Raw genomic sequence first — 22,901 nt, 5'->3', positions numbered from 1 at the left:
CTTCAGACAGGTGGGCTTTGAGAAGAAAGGATGGTTTGTGTCGAGATTGTGGCAGTGTAGTGTAGAAACCCAGACACCGCAGTGTGGGACTTACCTTGGCACTGTTTATTCATTTGTTTTATGCTTCTCTCACCACAAACGTCATGCGTAATGTTCCAAGTTTAGCGTTTAAGCACATGTCTACATGGAACGCTGTTGCTGACTGCTTTTTTTGCTGTTTTTACATTCCTTTGGTAAAGATTGCTCAGACTTATTGCCCAACTGTGCATTTGATTGTTTCATGGAAATCTGTTGCCAACTCGGCCTAATGTTAAATCTTAACCTTATTTCTTTACGTATTGATGTGTGACCTGTTGTCTTAAAGAGATCGTTTTACGCCTTTGTCATACACACCACGTTGGAGCCACTGGTCCCCCTCTTCATCTAGAACAGGCGTGTCCAACATTTTTGAATGTGGGGACAAAGCATTAACTTTTTGTCACCCAGTGGCCCAGCGAGCCAAAAGACAACCTCACCCAAAGCAGTATATTAAACATCAATATTGTGTGACCTTTGACACAATAGCATCACATGCAGTGGTGCGCCATGCAGACCCAATAATAGCTTTTGGTGTCAGGGGCAGTGAGTATCTAAGGGAGCCCCATGATCCGAGGTCAGTTGCTTGTGATTTATTTCAGTGTGTATGTGTTAATATGTTCCTGAAATAGTGGGGGCGACCGAGCGTAGCGAGGAAGCTATAAGGATCTAGGGAGGGTTTGGGGTGTTCCCCCTCCAAGAATTCTTTTTCAAATATGGAGTTGAAATGGTGCATTTTACAGCAGAAAAACTGACCAAAAAGCCATACGTTTATAATCAGTTCTAAAGGGGAACTTGAAAATTCCATGTCACCAACAGCAGACAAGAACATTTTACAACACAGTACATTTTAATCTTGATCTATGTGTCCACAGTGTAAGACAGCACTGTCACTGATGTAACACATTGTCATGCTGGTTGTGCCCAAAATATACCTCTGTAGCAACATGTCTATCCTGGCTGTTCCCAATTTAGGCCAACATTGTCCTTTCCAAAGCATGATTGATGCTGCCTGAGCATGTGCGGTGTGCCCAATACATATGCCAGCTTACCTCTGTAATACACATTCATTACTTCTGTGTTAATGAGTGATGCTGCCTGTGCAGTGTGCCTAATACATATGGCAGCGTAACTCTGTAATACACATTCATTACTTCTGTGTTAATGAAAGAAGCATAATCCAATTCAACAGATAAAATGGGGAAAAGCGATCACCCAAAGGTGAACCTAATTGAAGAAATACAATGTGAACACAATCTTAAAGTATGAAGAACTAGACATGGCTGGGTGCCCTCCTCTCCCACTGCCCAGGGCTGGCCAGTGCGTCGGTACTCGGATCACTCCAGCTGAGCTGAGGGCCATGTTGTAGGAACCGGGGAGGGAATTGACCTCATGGTGTCTGCTGTAAAGCCCACAGTGTCTTGGATCTGGTGGGCTACAGTGTTATGCGCTCTGAAAATACACTCCCGCAGCTGGCCTTCCTCCGACAGGGGCACGGACACCTCCCAAGGGCTGTTTTGCCTTGTCCAGGTTAGCACTTGTCAGTCACAAAAACAAAAACTGGATAGGGCCCAGGCATTTTACCTGCTGTGTTGATTTTCCGGGTGTGGATGGCATGATTGTGTTGCCTAGCCATTTTGGCAAGGAATTAATTCCCACATGCAGTAAAATCATGTGGGAATTCATTCCTTTTGTGACACAATTTGAACAGTACCCAAGGGGCAGGTTTTTTTCAAAAAGTGATGCAAATTGTACCCTCCCTCCCGAGGCGGAATGTTCAAACATTAAGGCAGCCCACGCTGCTTTTGAACCTCTGAGATACTGCTGGCCAGATACTTGTGTTTCGGTTTATCTGGCCAGCAGTATCTCAGAGGCTCAAAAGCACTGCATGCCGCAAACATATGTCGGAAAATATGGCAGGCAGTACTTCCCACTGCTGGAGACAAGGAGGACTAAGCCTCAGTGTGCACCGCACGTAGCACTGTGAACCTGGGCTGGGCTGAGCTGCTGGCTCACGCAGGCTTTGCCATTGGCTCGGCAACGCAGATGTGTGAAGGTGGCGCTGTGTGCCCGTCACTCCACCCACACACATTACGTGATTACAATTTCCATTGGCTGAGAAACAGCCAATGGAAATACTGTTACCATGCAAGGCAGTTATTTATTTATTTTATTTATTTCCACTACTACAATGTGCCTTGCATGGTAACAGTATTTCCATTGGCTGTTTCTCAGCCAATGGAAATTGTAATGTGTGTGGACTACAATTCCTACCCTGAAACCACAGCCACAATGCTCACTGCATATAAAATAAATACAAAACGTACAAAAGTAACCCTAATGCTTTGTCTGTGCTCTTGGGCTTGGAGGGCCACATAAAATGGCTTGGAGGGCCGCACTGCGGTCCTCGGGCCGCATGTTGGCCAACCCTGATCTAGAACCTTTGGTGGCGGGATAGTTGGTGTTTGGCACCCCAAGGGAGGAAGGTACCCGGGCAAGTGGCATTGCGGGGCTTATGCCAGAGCAGTCGCAACCATTTCTTCAAGGCTAGCTGCTTTTGTGTTTCAATGGCTGTTTGAAGGGAGTGTGCGTGGTTATTCTTAAAGACGGTGTCCCCAGACCACACATGTATCACACTTCTAGAATAGGGTGTTCTCTCTGGGGGCCCAGGGCCAGCCACAGTCGTGTGGGGCACTGATGCTCTTCTGTCTGGTTACGGGCCCAAACTGGGCTGTTGCTTGCTTTTGCACCATGCGAAACACAAACAACTGTGTGAAAACTTGAGGCGCAAAGTCCACATCCATGTGACACCCAACAATTGGCTTGGGTTGAGTCTATGACGGGGGGGCTCAAGGAGGGACCAGTCCTGGAAAATCAATCGGGTAGGTGCGGCAGCGGATCTCTATTCACCACTAGCGATTTCTGCATGCTGTTTCTTTTACTAACTGGGGTTAGGATGGTTTAAGTGTCTCCATCTTTAGTTTGGGCTATTAGCTGGCCCACCTATAAGCCGCCACTATTGCATTAGAGTACAGATGGGGAGAAATGGCATACGAGGAGGCAGACAAAGCTTGTAGGTGTTGTTTATTTGCCCACCAATCAATTGCCCGTGTTAATCCCTCTGACCATTCCCACCCAGTTCCCAACCCTCCCAAAACACCTCTTGCCAGGTATTCCTTCAGCTCGCTTTAATCAAGTCTTACCATCTAACTTTGCCTTACCATCAAACTTTGCCCTCGAAGTGTCTGCGAGTGTTTTTTCAAAGCAGTCTCCTGAGTTAATGACTTTTATTTGGAGCTGTAAACGTGCTACTGATGTAATGAAAATGTCTTTTAACCCGGTCTGGCTTCAGCCACTCCATTTATAAGCACTATGCGTGTCGTTCACTGAAGTCCTTTTAAAAACAAGCATTGGCAAAACCAACAGTTTTGGCATTTGCCTAGTTACTCCCGCAATTTGCACCTGCTACCATCAGCGGCCAGTTAGTACCACTACGACAGTGCTTGTCAAGTGACTTTCCCATGCCTACACCAAAGCCCAAACTGTTGGCATTGACAATGTTTGTTGACTGTGGAGCCAATGGTCCTGATTTTATATCCTGCCAACAAGAGATTTTGACTTTTAGTGCAGCAAGTCTACAGCAACACCTCTGGGGCGAGGGAGGCCTGGCTTGGGAGAGAGGTGCATGTCTTTTAAAAACATGCATCGGCAGTTCCAATGGTTTTGGCTTTTGTGTAGACATGGGCATGGTATTTGCCAGGCATTGTCGTAATGGTACTAACTGGACATTAATGATAGCAGCTGGAATATGTAGCACGTACCTGTGCATATGATAGAAGTGCTAGAAAATGCGTATCTAATACCTATGCAAAAGCCAAAACTGTTGGTATAGCAAATGCTTGTTTTTACCAGGACTTCAGTGAAGAACACTCATACTGCTTATGAATCAGTTGTCTGAGGCAGACCTAGTTAACACATGTTTATTACACCATTAGCGCACTTGGAGGGTTTATTAAACCATTAACTCTCGGAAAACACTGAATTGGGAAAACCCTGGCAGGCACCTCGAGTGCAAAATTTGATTTTAAGGCTTGATAAAGCAAGCTCAAAGAGGATGTGTTTTGGGCGGGCAAGGGCAAGAAGTGGGTAGGAATGGCTGTAAGGATTAGCATGGACATGGGCAGTGAATGGGTGGGTAAACAACCAAACATCTACTACAAGCTTTGCATTTCTCCTCATATGCCATCTCTCCCTGGATGTACTCCAGTGGAATGGTTTTGGCTTATTATGGCCAAACTATTAATTCAATGTTAAAACAATCTGTGATTGGGGCTCGTCTCTGGGCTCAAACCAAGCTGTCCCACCTTTCATCCCTTCTGCGCCATCCAGCAGAAGCTCTGGCCTACTGCCAAAACTGCACTAAACATCCGTCTGCAGACCATCTCAGCCCAGGGTCACTAGTGTAGCAGCAAGTCCAGGCCCGCAGAGGCAGTGTTGCAGAGTTATACTCCTGGCTTCCACCCTCGACCAGAATTGTTTTGCTATGTGAGCAGCACTTTCTTGACTGTGCCCTTGCACGCGGATTTACCAGCAGCAGGAGCTCTTGGCACCTGGATCTGGTTAATGGCCAGCATTGAGCATCATTTTAAACTGCGCATTTGCATGGACTATGTTCTTCGAATCTTCTGAATGTTTGGGCTTGCACCCATCAGTGTCACATTTTTCCTCAATGCCATTAAAGTAACATCTCTGCTGCATAGTCTGAATCTGAAATGAGCCAGCAGTCTGTTCAGACCAAAGATTGCTGGTCACAGGTTCATATCCCAGCAGGGCCAACTCAGACTTTCATATTCCAGAGGTAAAATAAATGACTGCCATTGATCTCGCTAATAATTGCACCTGTTTTAAGCACCTGGAGACAATTCAGTTTGCCGTCGTGTGCTCCGGATTAAGTTATGTTCATTATCTGAGCCTGGTGTGACTGAGTGGTTACTCTACGTGCGCATGCCTCACTGTATTGTACCATCGTGTTGAGTAAGCAAATGTGGCACTGTTAACCCAGGAACTGACTGCTTCTAATTTGCCTTTCCGGTTGCAGAGCGGCCCTTCTCTTCCACACGCTGCCCCTGCGCTGCTGTCACCACACTCTAAGTTGAGATTTCAAGGACCTCTGGGCACTCCGCTGATCCCCCACCAGTCTCTGGCCTCTCAAAGTGGTGAGCGCTCTGCCCTGATCTGACGGATAATTTTCATATGCAAATGTTATTGATAACTGTGTATAGGAATGTGGTAGAGGGGGTTTCTATTTTTGCATTCTTGTTTTTCTTGTAGAATTGTACGCATTTGGAACTTTGGTCAATCCCGTGCACATGCTACCTTTTTTGAACGGCCACATTCAATGTATTGCAGTGTGTGTAGCTGACCGAGGTTTTTCTCTGGCTCTTACCTTTGTGCGAATTAAGAGAGAGACAGCACGAGCTCGAATCTAACCAATGGGAGTGTGAGATGGGGAATGGATGGTTTACCTGCGTCTTCCTCTCTGTCCCACATTTTAGAACATTGGAGGCGACCTCTTAGATGATTGTGGGTGTAGACTCTTACATTTCACACAAATCTTGTATTCATGTGTCCTTTATCTTTTGTTTTGATCCCAGATGTCGATTTAGAAATGGTGGTGTACATCTGTTGTGCTTTTACTCATACCTTCATCAAACTCCAGAAAACTCTGATGGATTTGCTATGTATGATAATCAACACCCTTCAGTCAGTCTAGAGAATGTACGTTACAGCATTAATATGCTACCACAGTAGGTTCCATACCTGAAAACGTGTCTAAATTCAAGCTCCTTTGTGTGGTAGATTCTCGAATGTTCTGCATCAATTGACCCCTGTGAAAGTAGATTTACATGGTACACGCTCTTTGTTTTTTCAAACACAATGGTGTGCTGATTTCTGCAACGACACCAGAATAGTGGACAGGTGCTTCTCTCTTGAAGCCCCTCCACCAACCTTTCACCTGAAGCATTTGATCCCTATTGCCTTCCAGGGGAGCTCTCAATACGACTCTCCGCTCTTACACACCCCATGTTTCATGTGTTTCACCATTCTATTCCTGCCCCTGTGCTGTACGTTCGTCTTCTTGTCCTACTGCCCCTTTATACAGTTCAGCGTGTAGTGCCCACTGCACGACGCCATACATAAAATAACGTCTGGACCAAAATGTTAAACTCTGAAACCCGAAGCTCTTTGCCAAATATTTAAACTTTTGATGCAATATAAGCACATTTGCTCCCACAGCTAATCCTTGACGAGTCAAGGCTTCCTAACATAACCCTGGGGTTCAGAGAAAAAGTAGGCTTTCATCTATTTGGCCATGATGGCTCACTACGCATACTACCACCACGCTGCATACTATGTGCTGTGCATTCAGTGTATTCTTTGCAAACAGTTTTTGATTTGTTGATTAGGCTTTTAGGAAACACTCCTTTGATCATATAGGAGACGATTGGTAAGGATTAGATCAGTGGTGTTCCAACTTTTTATCCTGAGCCCTGCCACCCCCCAGTAAACATATTGTTGCCGAGCCTCCCCCCTTCCCCGCCCATGCCATATCTGCTTATGTTTTCTATTATGTTGGGTAAAGAACCAAACAAAACCCACATGCTATGGGCCTGATTCATGGAAGTGTTTTATCATGGCACAATCCCATAGGGAAACGTTCCATGAATCAGGCCTTTTGTCTTTTCTCACTTTGCAAAGCTCCCTTAGCGGTACTCCAATAGTCAGAGCTAAACAGTGATTCTTTGCTTTTCACCTGCAATGCATATAAGTAGGATGTACAGCTTTTTCTGGAAAAAAGTCAAAAGCAATTAGTGTAAACAAAAAATACAAAATGTCAACATGAATGGGCACTTCCATCGGTGGGTCTCCTAGATACTACTTGCATTTATCGTTCTTGCCTTGGCAACTTTTTAGATTACTGCTGTTATAGCTCTCTTCTCAAACACATGCAATGATACAATAGGTGAAAAGCTGGTGTAAAGTCGTGCCCATCTTCATTTTAAGATCTAGGGAGGATGTGGCTAAGGCAGTACCACATTCCAGGACAGGGGAGAACAGTAGGTGTTAAGTCATTCTTAGAGTGATCTACCATATCCTCTGCTTGCTCATCCAACTCATATAAACACACAATGCAGGAAACCGATTCCCAGTCCCTCAAAAGAAGTAAAATCTGGTTTTGAACTAAAATGTATTTTTTTTCAAACGTAACCACCTTGAATTTGGTGCCGTGTGTTGGCCAAAAAAAAGTTGTGTTAAAGATGCTCGTGTTCTAACTGAACTCTCATGCGGTATTTTTGCAAATGATGATGAACCCTCTAAAGAAAACAAAAGCAAGAGTTGGTAAAAGACTAAAGAACTGGATGCAATATTTTTAGATCTGCTATGCTTTAAGGTGCTTTTCATTTAGAGCAATTGGCTGTCTTATTGGCGTTAAAGGACATATGCTTAATAATGTTAATTTGTATACATATTACGAGTACTATGCCATGGCCAAAGCCTGCGTTTAAAGCAAAATTACTTCTCCAAGACCTTTTTCAGGCTCTTCTTTTACCCTGAAATATGATTTCATGTTGAAGGCAAAGCCTGAAGCCACCCCCTGGCCACACACACACACACACTCAGAATGTCTGATAACATTGGTTAGAGGAGTCCCTCTCCAGCCTTTACTCCTCTGCATTTGAATTGAGCAGACAGGCATTTGAAATTCTTGAACGTTTAACCAACATGTTTAAAAGCTGTATGTAAAGGGTTTCTCCAGCATTGGATCTTTCATGGATTCACATGCTTTTGAATATTCCCCGCCGACAGGCTGAGAATCCTCTGTAACATTTTATTATAGCTTATAATAGAACTTTTTGGCTCACTTTAGTAGCCATCCATTTCCTTTTGGGTGCATTCTGCCTCAGCCAATGGGAAGTTGAGTGACGAGCCCCACCCAGGGGGCCATCTTCAGATTCTAACCGCACATCATGCTGAGGAGAAACCAACATATTTCCTTCAATACTCAAAAACCTTTCTTCAGAACAACAGATAAGTGCTTTTACCTTTCAAATATGAAACAAAAGCGTGACGCTCTTTTCAAGGCATGCCAGTCATGTGGAATTAAAAATGATCATGAGGGAGACAACCCAAATCATATCCAGGAGGATTGTGAAATGTGTGCCTCATTTAGCAGAAAAATCCTCAAGTATAGAAAAAGGAGACTAGCCCTTTGGTTGAACTACGGTAAGTAACCTCCTTCAGAGGCTGAATCCTCTAGTACTGTGGTGGAGGACAAATCTGATGAGCCAAAAACTCACAAAAGGGTCAAATCGGAGTACAGAATGTCTTCTTCTGCTACTTTTAAAAAGAAAAAAGATGGAACAACTGAAAAATCTGTCCATCCATCAATGACCTCACTGACGAAAGATCCGTCGACAAAGAGCGTTCTGCCAACGAGTGCGACAATACCTGCTGCCACCCAAAATCCCAAAACATTGTTGTTGGTTTTGTCATCGTCGACGACCATCTAACCGTCATCGACAACCTTGTCGACGGCAAAACATGCACAATCGTCGTCAACAACGATATCGCCAACACACCCTTCAAAGTCAACCATGCCTTCAAAGGCCTCATCGGCAGCATCAGCTGTTCCTTCGACGACGGTACCGTCCATGGAAGTCCAAACAACGTTGACGGCGGCAGCGACGATGCATGGAAAGTCGCCAACACTTCTCCTGTCTGCCCCGTCAACGGGGTGGGGGGAGAAAAAAACATTAAGGCATCCTTGTCCACAGGGACACAGAAAATGTCGAAAAACATGGAAACTGAAGGGAAATAAAGAAACATTAATACACAAACAGGTCTTGACACAAACATTGGGTCTAAACCAAGACGCTGAAGAACCGTCACAACAGTCTCCACCTGATGACATAATGTATTTATTTAATTTGTATCGCGCACACACAGCCCGGAGACATTGAGGCACTGTTGCAGATACAAGTCAATTGGTCAGTCTGTGACATACAGTCTTGTTGTAGTTATGTAACACAGCAGGGTACACAGTTAGCATAGGTACATTTACAAAGGTTAATACAATTTCATTAACATATTGGGAAGGTCATACAAGTTAATCATACAGTACAGTGCAATAGTAGGGGAATAGGTCTGGGGTGGTTAGGTGTAGTTGGGGGTTAAGAGAAAAGCTGTTTTTTGAGCGTTTTGCGAAGACCCAGTAGGATTTCTCAGCTCTCAAGGTGGGGAGGGAGGTCATTCCAAAGTTTGGCAGCAGTGTAGGGGAAGCTGGAGCCTCTGGCTTTGGATCTTTTTATTTTAGGCACAATTAGGCGATCTGTGTAGGGGGCTTTGGTGGGCCTAGTGGAGTGAACCTTGTTGATTCTTTGGGCGAGGTATGGTGGCAGTGTTTTTGAGAGGCATTTGTGGGCAATGAACAGTGTTTTGAAAGTGATGCACTCATAAATGGGGAGCCATTGTGCTTCTCTTCTGTCTTTTGAGATGTGTTCTCTTTTCGGGATATTGAGGGCTGCTCCAAGACCGTTGTTTTGTATGACTTGAAGTTTGTGGATATTTCCAGCAGAGGTGCCTGTGAATATGACATTGATTTTTGAGCCAATGATTGCACGGGCAGTGGTGAGGAAGTAATTTCTGGAGAGAAAGAGTCTGGCAGCATTGAGGTCCTTGGTGGTGTAGGCTGCTGAGGAGGCTATGGCGCTTGCTTGTCTAGTCATAGCGAGAGAGGCGTCAAGATAGACTCCTAGAGTCTTTACTGAGGTTGAGATGGGGATTGTGCATTTGTCGATCTGGAAGGTGGTATATTGATTATTGAGGGCCTTAATGGCATTCAGAATGCCAACAATAAGGATTTCTGTTTTGTCGCTGATTAGACAAAGGTGATTAGCTGTCATCCAAGTCTGAATTGTAGCATATATCTTGTTGAGGGTGTTGGAGTCATCTGTGAAGTTGCCAGAGAGTGGCATCAGGATTTGGGTATCATCAGCATAGTTGGTGTAGGCTATGCCAAGGGAGTCTAGGATGTTGAAGATAGGCATGGTAAAAATATTGTATAGGGTTTGGGCGATGCAGGATCCTTGAGGTACTCCACAAGTGAGAGGGAGAAGACTTGGCAGTCTCTAAGAAGACCCTGATGACCCTTCCTTCCAGGAAGAAGGCGATCCAGGCGGTAGCTGGTGGGGACATGTTTGCATGGGGGCAAAGGATTTGGTGGTTGTCCAAGTCAAATGCAGCAGAAAGGTTCAAGAGGAGGAGCAGGGCAGAGTTAATTTTATACGGCATCAAAAAGTCTGTCATGGCAGCCTTCCGAGCTAGGGACAAAGGTTTCCAAAGTATCACTGAATATAGGGAGTGGAGGCCCAATTCATATCATATTGATGTGATCGGGACTCCCTTAGGGCGGTGCAACACCCTCCTCCAAAAGGCGCCTTCCAGAATTTCCCACATTTGTCATGAGAGATGTAATTCCGCCTCGGTTCCAAGTTAAAATTGCAGCTACCTTCTATTTATAGTAAGTCAAGATAAGGCAGCATGGTAAATTTGCCCCATCTCATATGTAGAGCACCCCCTTGAATCGGCAACATCTTAGCCTTTGCTTTTAATACCAAAGCCCAAGGCTCCTCGTTCAGGCTTCTATTCATATGAACTCCCAAATGCTGCATGGCATTGACCTGCTCCAGGTCTTCACCATCCACATACCATTTAAGGTCTTTCCCCTCAATGTGCTAAAGATCAATACTTTTGATTTCTTTACATTTATCTTTAGATCGTTGTCTATCACATAGTCTTGCATACGTGACAACCTACGCTGGAGTCCTATGGGCGTTTGGTCTATAAGGACCAAATCGTTCACATTGAGCATCCAGGGGAATCATTTCCCATTAATCTTAGGTGGAAAGGCATTTGCTTTAACCAATGCGACATTCATATCCGATAGATATAAACTAAACATTGCTGGCGCTAGAGGGACATCCTCGCTTCAGTCCCCTGTAGATTTTAATTTTTTTAGACATCAATCCCAATGAATTCAATTTAACCTGCATCAGAGTTTTGGAGTATTTTTTTAATTGCATGTAGAAAATCTCTAGAGCAATTTCAAGAAGCCAACTTCTTCGATAGATTATCTCTATTCACACTGTCAAAAGCTAGTTCCAAGTCTATAAAGGCTAAGAACAGCTTTGTACCTATCCCGTAGCTTTAGTACGTTCAGTAAATAAAGATTGAGATCAATCCTCACTCCCTAAATGAATCCCGCTTGGAGAGGGTCAAACCGGCCTACTTCCTAGCTGGTCAGGCTTTGTAATAACACTGACGCAAACAGTTTATCCAAAATGTCCAACAGTGCTATTGGCCGTATATTTTTGGGGTTTGTCCTATTCTGCTTCCTATAGCAGACTTCCAAGAAGAAGGAATGTCCTTTGCCCTCAGTGCCTGTTTAAACAATAAAAAAGCAAAGTCTGCCCACTGACCCCGGGCTTCTTTAAGAATGCTATTAGTAAGCCCATCCGGACCTGGTGCACGAGAAGTGCTTACCTTTCTAACCAACCTTTCAATGTCATCTTTTGAAAACAAGAAGGACCAATCACTACTAGATTCCCTTTCCTCTCTCTCGACACAATTGCCAGTAGAAGAAAATGGGTTACTAAGAAGATTGCAGTGATTCATGATTATTGATTAAGTCCCAAATGCCTTGCCCATTTTTTTTTTACAGATTGTTGCAAGCATCAATTCCACCTCCTGCTGACTCCTTAACATTTTAAAATGTTTTAACCATTTTCTATTTTGCTGTTTCCTTTTCCTTATTTTTGGCTTAGAAAACCAGCCGATTTACATCTTAGCTTTCAAAGGTCTGCTTGCAGGGCTTTTCTTTCTACAACCAGATCTTTATTATTGAGATGCTTAGGGCTGAAATCGGGCTTCCTCGGTCTTCTCTGCACTTCTTCAAAGAGAGGGAGCGAATAGGGATGTAATTCAGACCAGAACCCCCACCAGCCAAATTCTCTTCATATTTAGATAGAATTAGAACCACATCATCAGGTTTAACAATTAGTCTGTTTCTCCCTTGCGTAATATGCAAGGTTTCCAAATTGGCCACTCCAGCTCGTCTCTTCCAAGTCATCTTCAAGAGGTTGTGATCACTCTTCGCCATTGGAAGAACTGAGAGAGAGTCTATTCGGTGGAGGAAATTACCTGAAGTGAAATAAATAATCCAAAATGGCTTTTGTATGATCCCAGGTTGTATTTCCTGGTATGTCACCTTTTGTCTGCCCATTCAGCATATACACACCCCTATCATTGAATACTCTCATCCACAGTGTCGCCCTCTCCTGAATAGGAGAATCAATATTTTTAGATAGGCAAGGGACTTCCCATCTGATCCAAGCGTCTACTATTTAAGTCACCACAGATGATAATTTGGGGATCACACATTTGCATGTAGGCTTCATCCATTCAGTCTCCTACACACTTAACAAAAATATTTGAATTAATCATAGTCGGGCTTCAATATAGATTGAGCAGAATCATCACCTCGGAATCTCGACTTTGGCCTTGCTCAAAATTCAGTGTTAACATTTGAATAAAGGGATTCAGGTTTGTTGAATCTATCACAGACAAAACCTGGCCATTTTTTATCAAGGTTAACAAACCTGAATAGTCCCTTCTTTGTTTATACCTTTCAGCGCTGGGTTTAGATATATAGAAAACCCATCAAAACAGGGGTTTCACTCAACCAGGTTTCCTGTAAACCTAAAATATGATAATGTATTTATTTTATTTTATATATATATATTTCTGAGGCTTGTGGATCTGCTTAGATCACATGCTGTGCATAGGCCGACATCTAGTGGAAGCTGCGGAGTATTAGTTTGTTTTTCGAAACTCGAAAATGGGCGTCGGCACAGGGCGTGCCAGTAATACTATCCCTAGTGTGACGTCCACTGTACCAAAGATCCCTCACGCGTCTAGGATCCTCAGATTGTTTTTTTCCGCGATACTGGTCGGAAGCATTTTGCGGAGTCCCCTGGCCTTAGCCATACTTTTGCTAAAATATTTAAAATATTAATCTATTGACATCCTTCCCCACCCCAACGTCGAACTTCGACACTCGACGCCGGCTGGAGAAGAAATGGGCCGTCGGCTGCTGCATGACGAATTTGGGCCTCGGAAGGCCTCTGGCCTCGACCCGGGCCTCGGAAGGCCTCGGGCCTCTGCCCGGGCCTCGGAAGGCCTCTGGCCTCGGCCCTGCAAGTAGGGAGAGTGGGGGTTGTACATACTCTACACTCTTGGTATATAGGTACACCTTATACATTTCCTACACTTAACAGCCCGCTGCCTCAAGGTGCGTATGGAGGGTACCCCTTTTCAATTCTGCCCCAAGTGCAATCGCAAATACCCTTGGGTCGACAGGCACGCCACGTGCAATCTCTGCTTGCCGAGGGACCACCCCGAAGCGAACTGCAGAGCGTGTAGTAGGTTTAAACATAAGACACTTAAGGACCGTTCGGCGAAGAATTGGGCCTACCACGCCAGGCAGGCGGCCATGGCAGCGGAGGGCACCTTCAGCGACGGCAGCGACGCCGTACTTTCGGACGGCGAGGGCATTACGGCGTCGAAAGACAGCCGAGCGCAGGTCCCCGACCTCGGAAGGTCGTCCGACAGGGCGGCTATGGGGAAGACCCCCGGCGACACAAGCGCTTCACACACTACACACACTAAACACACGAAGTCCAACCGAGACTCGACGACGTCGAGTTCTCGGAAAGAGGCACAAACAGAACGGTCCGATTTGGTGTCCTCCGGGCGCTCGCGATCAAGATCGCCTAATGACTCCAGGCAATCATCCACTCTTGCCAAGAGTGCCTCGCTCCCTAGGCTAACAGAAGTTCGATCGTCGGAAGACGAAGACGACTTCCACCCCCAGGCTGTGCTCCAGGAGTCGGAGCCGCAGTCAAAATCAGCGAGGCCCCACGCTCGAAGGACAGGGACCCCACCCCCCGATCCTCGACGCCAGGCGTCGAAAACCTCCGGAGCCACTAAAGGACAGGGAAAACATTTTTCCACTCACGGGGAGGGGGGAAAACAGCAGAAGCAGCCTTTGCACTCTTCCACACCTGTGAAACACACCACTCCCCCTAAACAGACAGACAAAACCAGGTCTGCTGATATGTCTAAAACCATCAAATCTACTCAAGATAAATCCCATAGAGTTGCTGAGAGAGTCATTCCCAGTTCCAGAGCATGGTCGAGTGAAGACATAGATAGGGTCATGTCAAGGATGTCTTCTTTGGCTGATTTTTATGATAAAAATCCAGAACATTTCCTCTCGTATGATCCACAAGGGGCGACACCCTCAGGCTCTAATGATCCTATCCCCCCGAGTAAAAACCCCTGTTTTAAACACCAATGAGGTCAGACCCCTTCGAGGTACAACCATACTCAAGACCATACTCACTGTATCAAGGAGAGACTTCCTTTGGTGAGGACCAAGAATTTGGCATGGTAGAAGAGCAAACCGGGACGGGCTACTAAGGGGATGATGAGGACCAGGAAGAGGAAGAGGAAGACCCGGAAACATACAGAGTAGATTCCCCGGTAGAGAACGAAGCCATGGTTACCGACTCCCCGGTCGATAACCAACCCCTCCTAAACGAGGTTCTTGCACGCGCAGCAGAACATTTCCATATTGACACCCACGGTGTCCAGGAGGAGAGGGACTTCACAGAAGAGTTAGTGGGAGAAAGGAGGCCTGTTGCCCAGACCATCCCTATCCTTAAGTTCATTCAGCGAAGAATAGACCCGTCCCTGGTGAACCCGAACCTCACAGAGCAGTCAGTCCCAGTGTTGAAAAACTTTTCAGGGCGGCCCAGTCTGACCCTCTCTATATAAGAGGACATCTGAAGCCAGACTCCCTAGTTGTCACCAACACTCGTAAGAGGGCTGGAACACCCTTGTCATCGTCCGAAGCTCCTCCCGATAAGGAGAGCAAAAAACTATACGGTTTCGGCAGGAAAGTAGCCTCAACGTCCGCCTATCAAGCAAGGATTGCAAACTCCACCACCCCGTTGGCCAGCTACAACTGCCATCAGTGGGAAGAAGTCGCGGCACTCATAGCCTCTGCTCCTGAACCTTTAAAGGGCCAGTTAGCTCGGATTTCCGCAGAGGGTAGAGCCGTGTCTGGTTGCATTTTGAAAGCAACCTTCGACGCCGCGGACAACGCAGGCAGATTGATAGCAGTAGGCACTGTTATCAAAAGAGATGCGTGGTTACGGCAGTCTGGTTTTAAGGCAGAAACCCAGGCATCATTGTTGGACAAACCAGTGGAAACCGATCTGTTGTTTGGTAAGGCGGTCGAAGACGCACTGAAGAATGCCAAGGACGAATACGAAACACTCAAGTCCCTTGGCCAGTTAACCAATAAACCCCCTAACTAGAGAGGGAATAGTAATTTTCGTCGCCCACGCGGCCAAAATTCCCAGAGAGGATCTAACTATTCCCAGGGGCAGGGTACACAGTGGAACTACAACCAACAGTCTACCCAGGGTTACGGCAGGGGTAATAGGAGAGGTCGTGGTAAAGGCAGAGGCAGCCCCAGCAAGGGAGGCGGCACGCCTCCACCAAAGCAATGACGCTCAGTTCAGGGTCCCTTCTCACGCAACCCCAGTAGGGGGACGCATTTCCAACTTCACCCAGGCTTGGGAAGGGATCACATCAGACAGATGGGTGCTGTCGACAGTATCCACAGGATATTGTATAGAGCTACTGCAGCGTCCCCGGAACCATCCTCCATGACAAAGAGTACACTCTTTAGAACATCAGAAGATTCTCCTCGAGGAGATCGCCATTCTGCTAGAAAAGGACGCGATAGAACTCGTCCCGGGACACCAGGTAAACAAGGGTATTTATTCAACTTACTTCCTTGTGCCAAAGGAAGATTTGACAATGCGCCCAGTATTGGACTTACGGCCTGCCAACAAGTATGTCAGGCCCCAAAAGTTTCGTATGAACACGCTACAAGAGGTAATCCCCCTCCTAAAAAAGGAGGATTACATGGCAACCTTGGATATGAAAGATGCTTAGTTTCATATTTCCATGTTCCCAGCGCACAGAAAGTATTTGCGCTTCAAGGTGGACAGTCGACACTACCAATTCAAGGTACTGCCCTTCGGGATAGCTTCGGCACCAAGGGTATTCACCAAGGTACTGGCGGTGGCAGCTGCACACCTACGCAGGGAGGCAATCCCAGTGTACCCTTATCTGGACGACTGGCTCATAACGGGGGAAACCCCAGGAATTTGCAGGACAAACATTCAAAGGACTATCGACCTCCTCCATGAGTTAGGCTTCTCAATCAACAAGAAAAAGTCAAGCCTGGTGCCAAGCACCTCCAAACAGTTCCTAGGAGCAATCCTAGATACTCAAGAGGGGTTGACCTTTCCTTCAGAAGAAAGAATTCGCAATATACTACTGCAAATTCCGCATTATCAGTCCGGTCACAAATAACGGTACGCAAAGCAATGCGTTTACTGGGCATGATGGCGTCATGTATTTACCTGGTCCCCCACGCGCGCCTGCGCATGCGTCACATGCAGGAATGGTTGGCGAAGCAGTGGTCTCAGGCAAGTGGTCAGTGGGACGATCTAGTGGTCGTTTCGCCAACACTGGTACAAAGCCTTCACTGGTGGACAAGAGAGAATCTCGCACAGGGGAAACCCTTTTACGATCCCGAAGTACAGGCAGTAGTCACTACAGATGCATGTCTGACGGCGTGGGGAGCTCACCATCTCCACCACACAGCTCAGGGTCTCTGGTCTCACTCAGTGGCCAAGAACCACATCAACCTGCTAGAGCTTCTGGCAGTATTTGGAGCGCTTCAGGCGTTCGAGCCCCACCTACTAAACCTGTCAGTGCAAATCCGGACGGACAGCACAACAGCCATGTTCTACTTGAACAAGCAAGGAGGGACTCGCTCGCCAAATCTGTCCAAGCTTGCCCAGAAAATCTGGATATGGGCACTCAGACGGAACATCTTCCTGTCATCACAACATGTTCCAGGGGAGCTCAATTCCCTAGCGGATGCTCTGAGCAGAGACTCCCTCCCAGAGGAACACGAATGGGTTCTACACAGAGAGGTCGTAGAAGATATCTTCTCTCAGTGCGGTTTCCCCACTATAGACTTATTCGCCACAAGCGAAAACAGACAATGCCCAGGATTGGCATCCAGGTTCCCCCAACCAGACTCCCAGGGGAACGCCCTGTGGATGAACTGGTCAAGGATGTTTAAGTACGCTTTTCCACCAACTCCTCTCATCAGGAAAGTGGTGAACAAGATGAACAGAGAGTCGATGACGCTCGTCCTAGTTGCTCCCATGTGGGCAAGGCAACCGTGGTTCCCACACCTACGCAGGATGGTGGTGTGCGAGCCCATCAAACTTCCAGCCTGGTACAACCTACTGTCCCAGCACCAAAGTCAAACAGTGCACCAGCAACCCATCTCAATGAACCTGGCAGCATGGCTCCTGAGTTCATAGAGTTTGGACATCTCAATTTGCCACAGAGGTGTATGGACATCCAAAAGGAATCTAGGAAACCAAACACAAGGCACTGTTACTTTGACAAGTGGAAGAGGTTTGTCATCTGGTGCCAGAGTAGACAAATCAACCCGGTTGATTGCACTCCTTCCACTATTGTTACATACATGGTCCACCTGCTAGATGCAGGATTGGTTTTTAACTCCCTGAAAGTACACCTGGCACCCCTGTCGGCTTACACCACTTCCCATAGCAAGGTTTCGTGGTGGAAAGTACCAGTAGTTAAAGCCTTCATGGAAGGAGTAAAGAGACTTCACCCTCCTATTTCAAACCCACCACCAGGGTGGGACCTTAATGTGGTGCTAGCCAAGCTCATGGGCCCCCCCTTTCGAACCCATACATAAAAGCAGTCTCAAACACCTGACTTATAAAACGGCCTTCTTAGTAGCTATTACTTCTATAAGAAGGGTCAGTGAAATTCAGGCTCTGTCAGTGCAGGATCCCTTCTTTACTGTCCATAAAGACAAACTGGTTTTACGCACACACCCTAGGTTCTCACCTAAATTTATATCAAAATTCCATGTAAACCAGTCCATCGAGCTTCCGGCTTTCTTCCAGGACCCGCAAAGCTCGGCTGAGGTGAAACTACACACGCTAGATGTGCGTAGGGCGGTCCTCTACTATGTAAATAAAACCAGACCGCTAAGAAAAACAGATCAACTGTTTGTCTCCGTAGCTACAGGCAGAGAGGGGGATCGCGTCTCTAAAGGTGCCATCTCGAAGTGGATTATTAACTGTATCCAGCTGTGTTACTCACTCTCTGAAAAAACTCTGCCTTTCACGCCAAGAGCCCACTCTACTAGAGGCATTGGGGCCACTCTGGCTTTCATTGCAAATGTACCCCTTGACACCATTTGCAAAGCAGCTACTTGGAGCTCTATTCACACTTTTACTCAGCATTACTGCATTGACACCCATTCCAAGGCAGATACACAAGTGGGACAAGCGTTTCTAAGACACTTATTTGCTCATGACCCTTCTCACATCCCACCTCCTTCTTCAGGTACTGCTCGATAATCTATGCACAGCATGTGATCTAAGCAGATCCACAAGCCTCAGAAGGGATACATTACTCACCGTAATCGTATTTCTGATGCTTGTATCTGCTTAGATTCACATGCGACCCACCCTTCCTCCCCTCTGAGAGAAGGCGCATGATTGCTTGTAGTCTTACCTTTCTGTCTATCTGCTTGGATTATCTGTACTCACGCTACTCCTCATGCTATCTCATGTCAGAAAAAATACAATCTGAGGATCCTAGACGCGTGAGGGATCTTGGGTACAGTGGACGTCACACTAGGGATAGTATTACTGGCACGCCCTGTGTCGATGCCCATTTTCGAGTTTCAAAAAATAAACTGTAATACTCCGCAGCTTCCACTAGATGTCGGCCTATGCACAGCATGTGAATCTAAGCAGATACAAGCATCAGAAATACGATTACGGTGAGTAATGTATCCTATATATATATATATATATATATATATATATATATATATATATATATATATATATATATATATATATATATATATATATATATATATATATATATATATTGGATTTACAAAGCGGCCAGCGGCCCGGAGGCATTGTGGCGCTGTTACAGAATATTCACTTAATGCATGTTATGCCACTTGTTGCAGAGGCGAATATAGACATTCAATGACATTTGTTATAGAGACAATTATAGACATTCAATGACAGTGTTGAATGGGTGTTCCGAGGTTACAGGGGAACAATGTTTGAGACAGTGCAGTATGGTAGAGGTTTTAGTTAAATAGCTTTGTTTTTAGTACCTTTCTGAACATTGTGAAGGATTCTTCATTTCTTAAACTGAGCGGAAGCGCGTTCCAAGCTTTAGGGGCTAGTACTTCAAAGCTAGTGCCACCAGCTTTAGCTCTGTTGAATGCTGGGACTGAAAGTAGGTGAGAGTTCGGTCACATTTTGGTCTGTGGGCAGGAACCTGGTGTATTCTTTCCGCTTGGTAGGCTGGGGTGGTCTGGACAATGCATCTGTGTGTGATTGTGAGGGGCTTGAAAGTTATGTGTTCTTTGATCGGTAGCCAGTGGGCCTCTTTTCTTGCCTGGGAGATGTGCTCTCTTCTTGGGATGCTGAGTGCAGCTCTAAGGGCGCTGTTTTGTGCAATCTGCAGTTTGTTGATGTTATTTGCTGAAGTACCTAGGAGTAGGATGTTGCAGTAATCTAGCTTTGCGCCAATTGTGACTCTAGCTATGTTGAAGCAGTTCTTTGGTGACAGGTGGGGTTTGACAGCATTTATGATTTTTGAGGTAAGTGCTGCTGTTGATGATATGGTGCTGACTTGCCTATCCATTGGTAAGGTGGAGTCCAAGTAGACACCAAGGGTTTTCACTGCAGTGGAGGTTGTAATAACAGTGTTTCAATACTGAAGGAGCTGTATCTGTCATCTAGTTTTTTTAGGGATCCTATTTAGGGATAAGAGGCCAGGTCAAGTTGGTTATCATTGAACAAATGTAGGAATCACTGAGTGTTCCAACAAGCCACTACCATGTACCTTGAGTCTTGCACAGCCTCATTCTGTTCATTATTAGATGCCACTAGCACCCCAGCTACCCATGACCAGTCTTCTTGTTCTCTAGCTAAAGAATGACAATCCTGATTTCCAAAAACGTTCCTATCATAGTCATTGCCTGAAGTAAATGTCATTCTCAATTGAGCTTTCCTTTCACTTTGGCAGTTAAGCATGTTTTTTTCCATCGGCAATGGTACATGTTTTTCCTTTCCCAATGTAGGATTTTCCCACACCTCTTTTGCTCTAAATCATCTCTTTTTAAAATGTAGAGCTTAGAAGCAGTTTATCAAATCTGGAGGAGGCGTAATTTTGTTCTGCACATTCTCTCATTTCAAACCCCAAAGGAAGCAGTGCACGAGTAGTGTCCAAAAGAGATGATTTTATTAGAGATGATCTTAAATGTAGCATAAACCAATCTGTCTGAGATTGTTGCACAAACTCTACAACCTGTATATCTTCTGATTTAATCAGACGTAGCTATGGAATATGATAAAGCAGTTGTAGGACATTCCTCCAATTTAGTATTGGGTCATCCTGCCCAAAAGTAATCTTTCCAAAGATAAAGTTATTCCATTGGTAATTTCCATTTCTTTTGGGAGTGTCAATTTCGTCTTTATCCTTGGATACATAATCTCGAGTTTTGGCTTTATATTTTTCATCTGACGCCCAGCATTTCTGTGCTAGTATTTGAAAAGAGGTGCAGGATGCCTTAACAAGGATATCTCAATCTATGGGTCTTTCTCAGGACTTTGTCCAAATCCTCCTGGCCATCATATATGAATAGATCAATAGTTCCAAGAAGATATTTGTTTCTACGTCATTTACCTCTAGGATTGTATCCTTTCCATCCCGCAGAGAAACTATGGACAGCAAGTGAGTCTCATGGTCTTTAACATTATCTGTCTACGATAAGGAAGACCATACTGAGCCATCTCCACGTAGATTACCAACAGCATCTCTTTCTGGGGGGTAGGAGTTCTCAAGTTGCGTAAGAAAAAAACCTTGATCCATTAGATTTCGATTTATTCGCCCTCTGCATATTTGTTTTAATTTTTTTATTTTAGCTGTCATCGATAATCATAGTATAGGGTCCTATTTTGTTTAGAAAAGATAAGAAAATTGTTTTCGGAAGCATGCTGGGCATCAGTATTTCCTGATGAAATCACAAAAACAAGGGACTCATCCAGCAGGCCTGTTACTTTTTTCTAAGGTTAGACTGTTGATCTTCCTTTCCAACATGTAATTCCTGATACAAAAGACCTGTATTGCTGATGTCTCTTACAAACACAGCCTCACTGGTAATCAAGAATGGAACCCGTTTAAGATGTTGTATTTCATTATCCACATTGCCCACTTTATGTTGCTGATTCTTAAGTGGGCTGTGTTGTTTATTAGGAGATTCCATCTTAGATTTCATATTACACCCACTGTGTCCCATTTTATCCGAAGAAGGTAGCCATTTAAGGGATTCAAAAATCACATCCATCATAAGAGATTTGTCAGAGAGTTCACCTCTCACCAAATCACAAAGTCTTCCCTGCCACTTGGCGGATGTTTCTGCTTCATTTGGACCACTGTAGAGAATGACTCCGAATAGATCAGTTTAGAATTGACCATGGCTAGTAGTGTTGCCTGATCTTTAAAATTGCCATTCAGAGTCTCATACATTTTTAAAAATGGCACCAATTAAATGGTTAACGCCTACATGGTATTATTTTGAAGTTGAAAGGCCGCCTGCGCAGGGAGATGAGCGCCAAGTGTATTCACAGATGGGGAGAACAGATCCATTCGGTGTCAAGGAATCCAAAGAAGTGGAAGAGTTTCACGACTCGACCACTGAATCAGCCACTAAGGGAGGCCTTAGATGGTTACAGCTTACACTTTGGTTTAAATTAGAATGGTTAGTTGATCCCGGAGATGACTGTGAGGGTAGCGAAGCATATACCAGGTCCACCGAAGTAAGTGGACTTATTTTCTTAAAAACTTTAAGGGTAATAACAGTGTACCATGTGAGCACCCCCCACCCGACACGTTTTGATCCATTTAAATTTTGGTCCCTGCAATGTTGCGGGACAATCTTGCCACCAACAATAAATTTGAGCCTTCCTTAGCTAGATCATGTTCAGAAGATTTTGGCCCAAACCTCTCCAACGTGTCAGTAATACGCCCAGATTGAGCACCAAGGTCCTCCGACCCAACCCCTAAGGGTGATGTCTCAAACCTCAGTGGGGTAATGGGATCAGTACACGTCCCCTCTCCCATACTGCCCATATCAGATGTCATCAAAATGCTCAAATTTTTCTCCTCATGCTTCTCCACAAGTATTAATTCAGTGGCATGATCAACAAACACAGGGTCAACTTCTAAGAGTTTAGCGTCTGTTAAATCTAGATCCTTGGATAACAAAGACCACTGAGCGGGTGACCGTGGCATACGCAGGCCCTATAGCTCAGATTTGCCTAACAAATAGGAGTTTGTTGCACTCACCCCGAATTACAATGCCTGAATAGTCGAGTCATGAAGCCTCAACTGTCGACGAGTACGTAGCCCCCCCTCCCCGTTTCCACAAACGCCATCAGCAGGTAGCATCAACGCAAAGTTCTCACCCCCTC

At 45.3% G+C, this 22,901-nt stretch overlaps 1 protein-coding gene across 1 annotated transcript in view; it reads left to right on the top strand.

The window, feature by feature from the left end:
* Window positions 1-22,901, top strand: part of AHI1 (Abelson helper integration site 1) — a 2,019,384-nt gene that overhangs the window by 1,437,359 nt on the left and 559,124 nt on the right. Inside the window, exon 19 of the mRNA XM_069606745.1 lies at window positions 5,174-5,291. Coding sequence (XP_069462846.1) covers window positions 5,174-5,291 — 118 coding nt within the window. The remainder of the gene's footprint in view (window positions 1-5,173; window positions 5,292-22,901) is intronic.

Source organism: Ambystoma mexicanum, chromosome 4p (genome assembly GCF_040938575.1).
Source record: "Ambystoma mexicanum isolate Mex_15411 chromosome 4p, UKY_AmexF1_1, whole genome shotgun sequence".
Classification (NCBI taxonomy): Eukaryota; Metazoa; Chordata; class Amphibia; order Caudata; family Ambystomatidae; genus Ambystoma; species Ambystoma mexicanum.
Note: the sequence above shows the minus strand (reverse complement) of the source record. Positions and strands in the feature narration are given on the sequence as shown.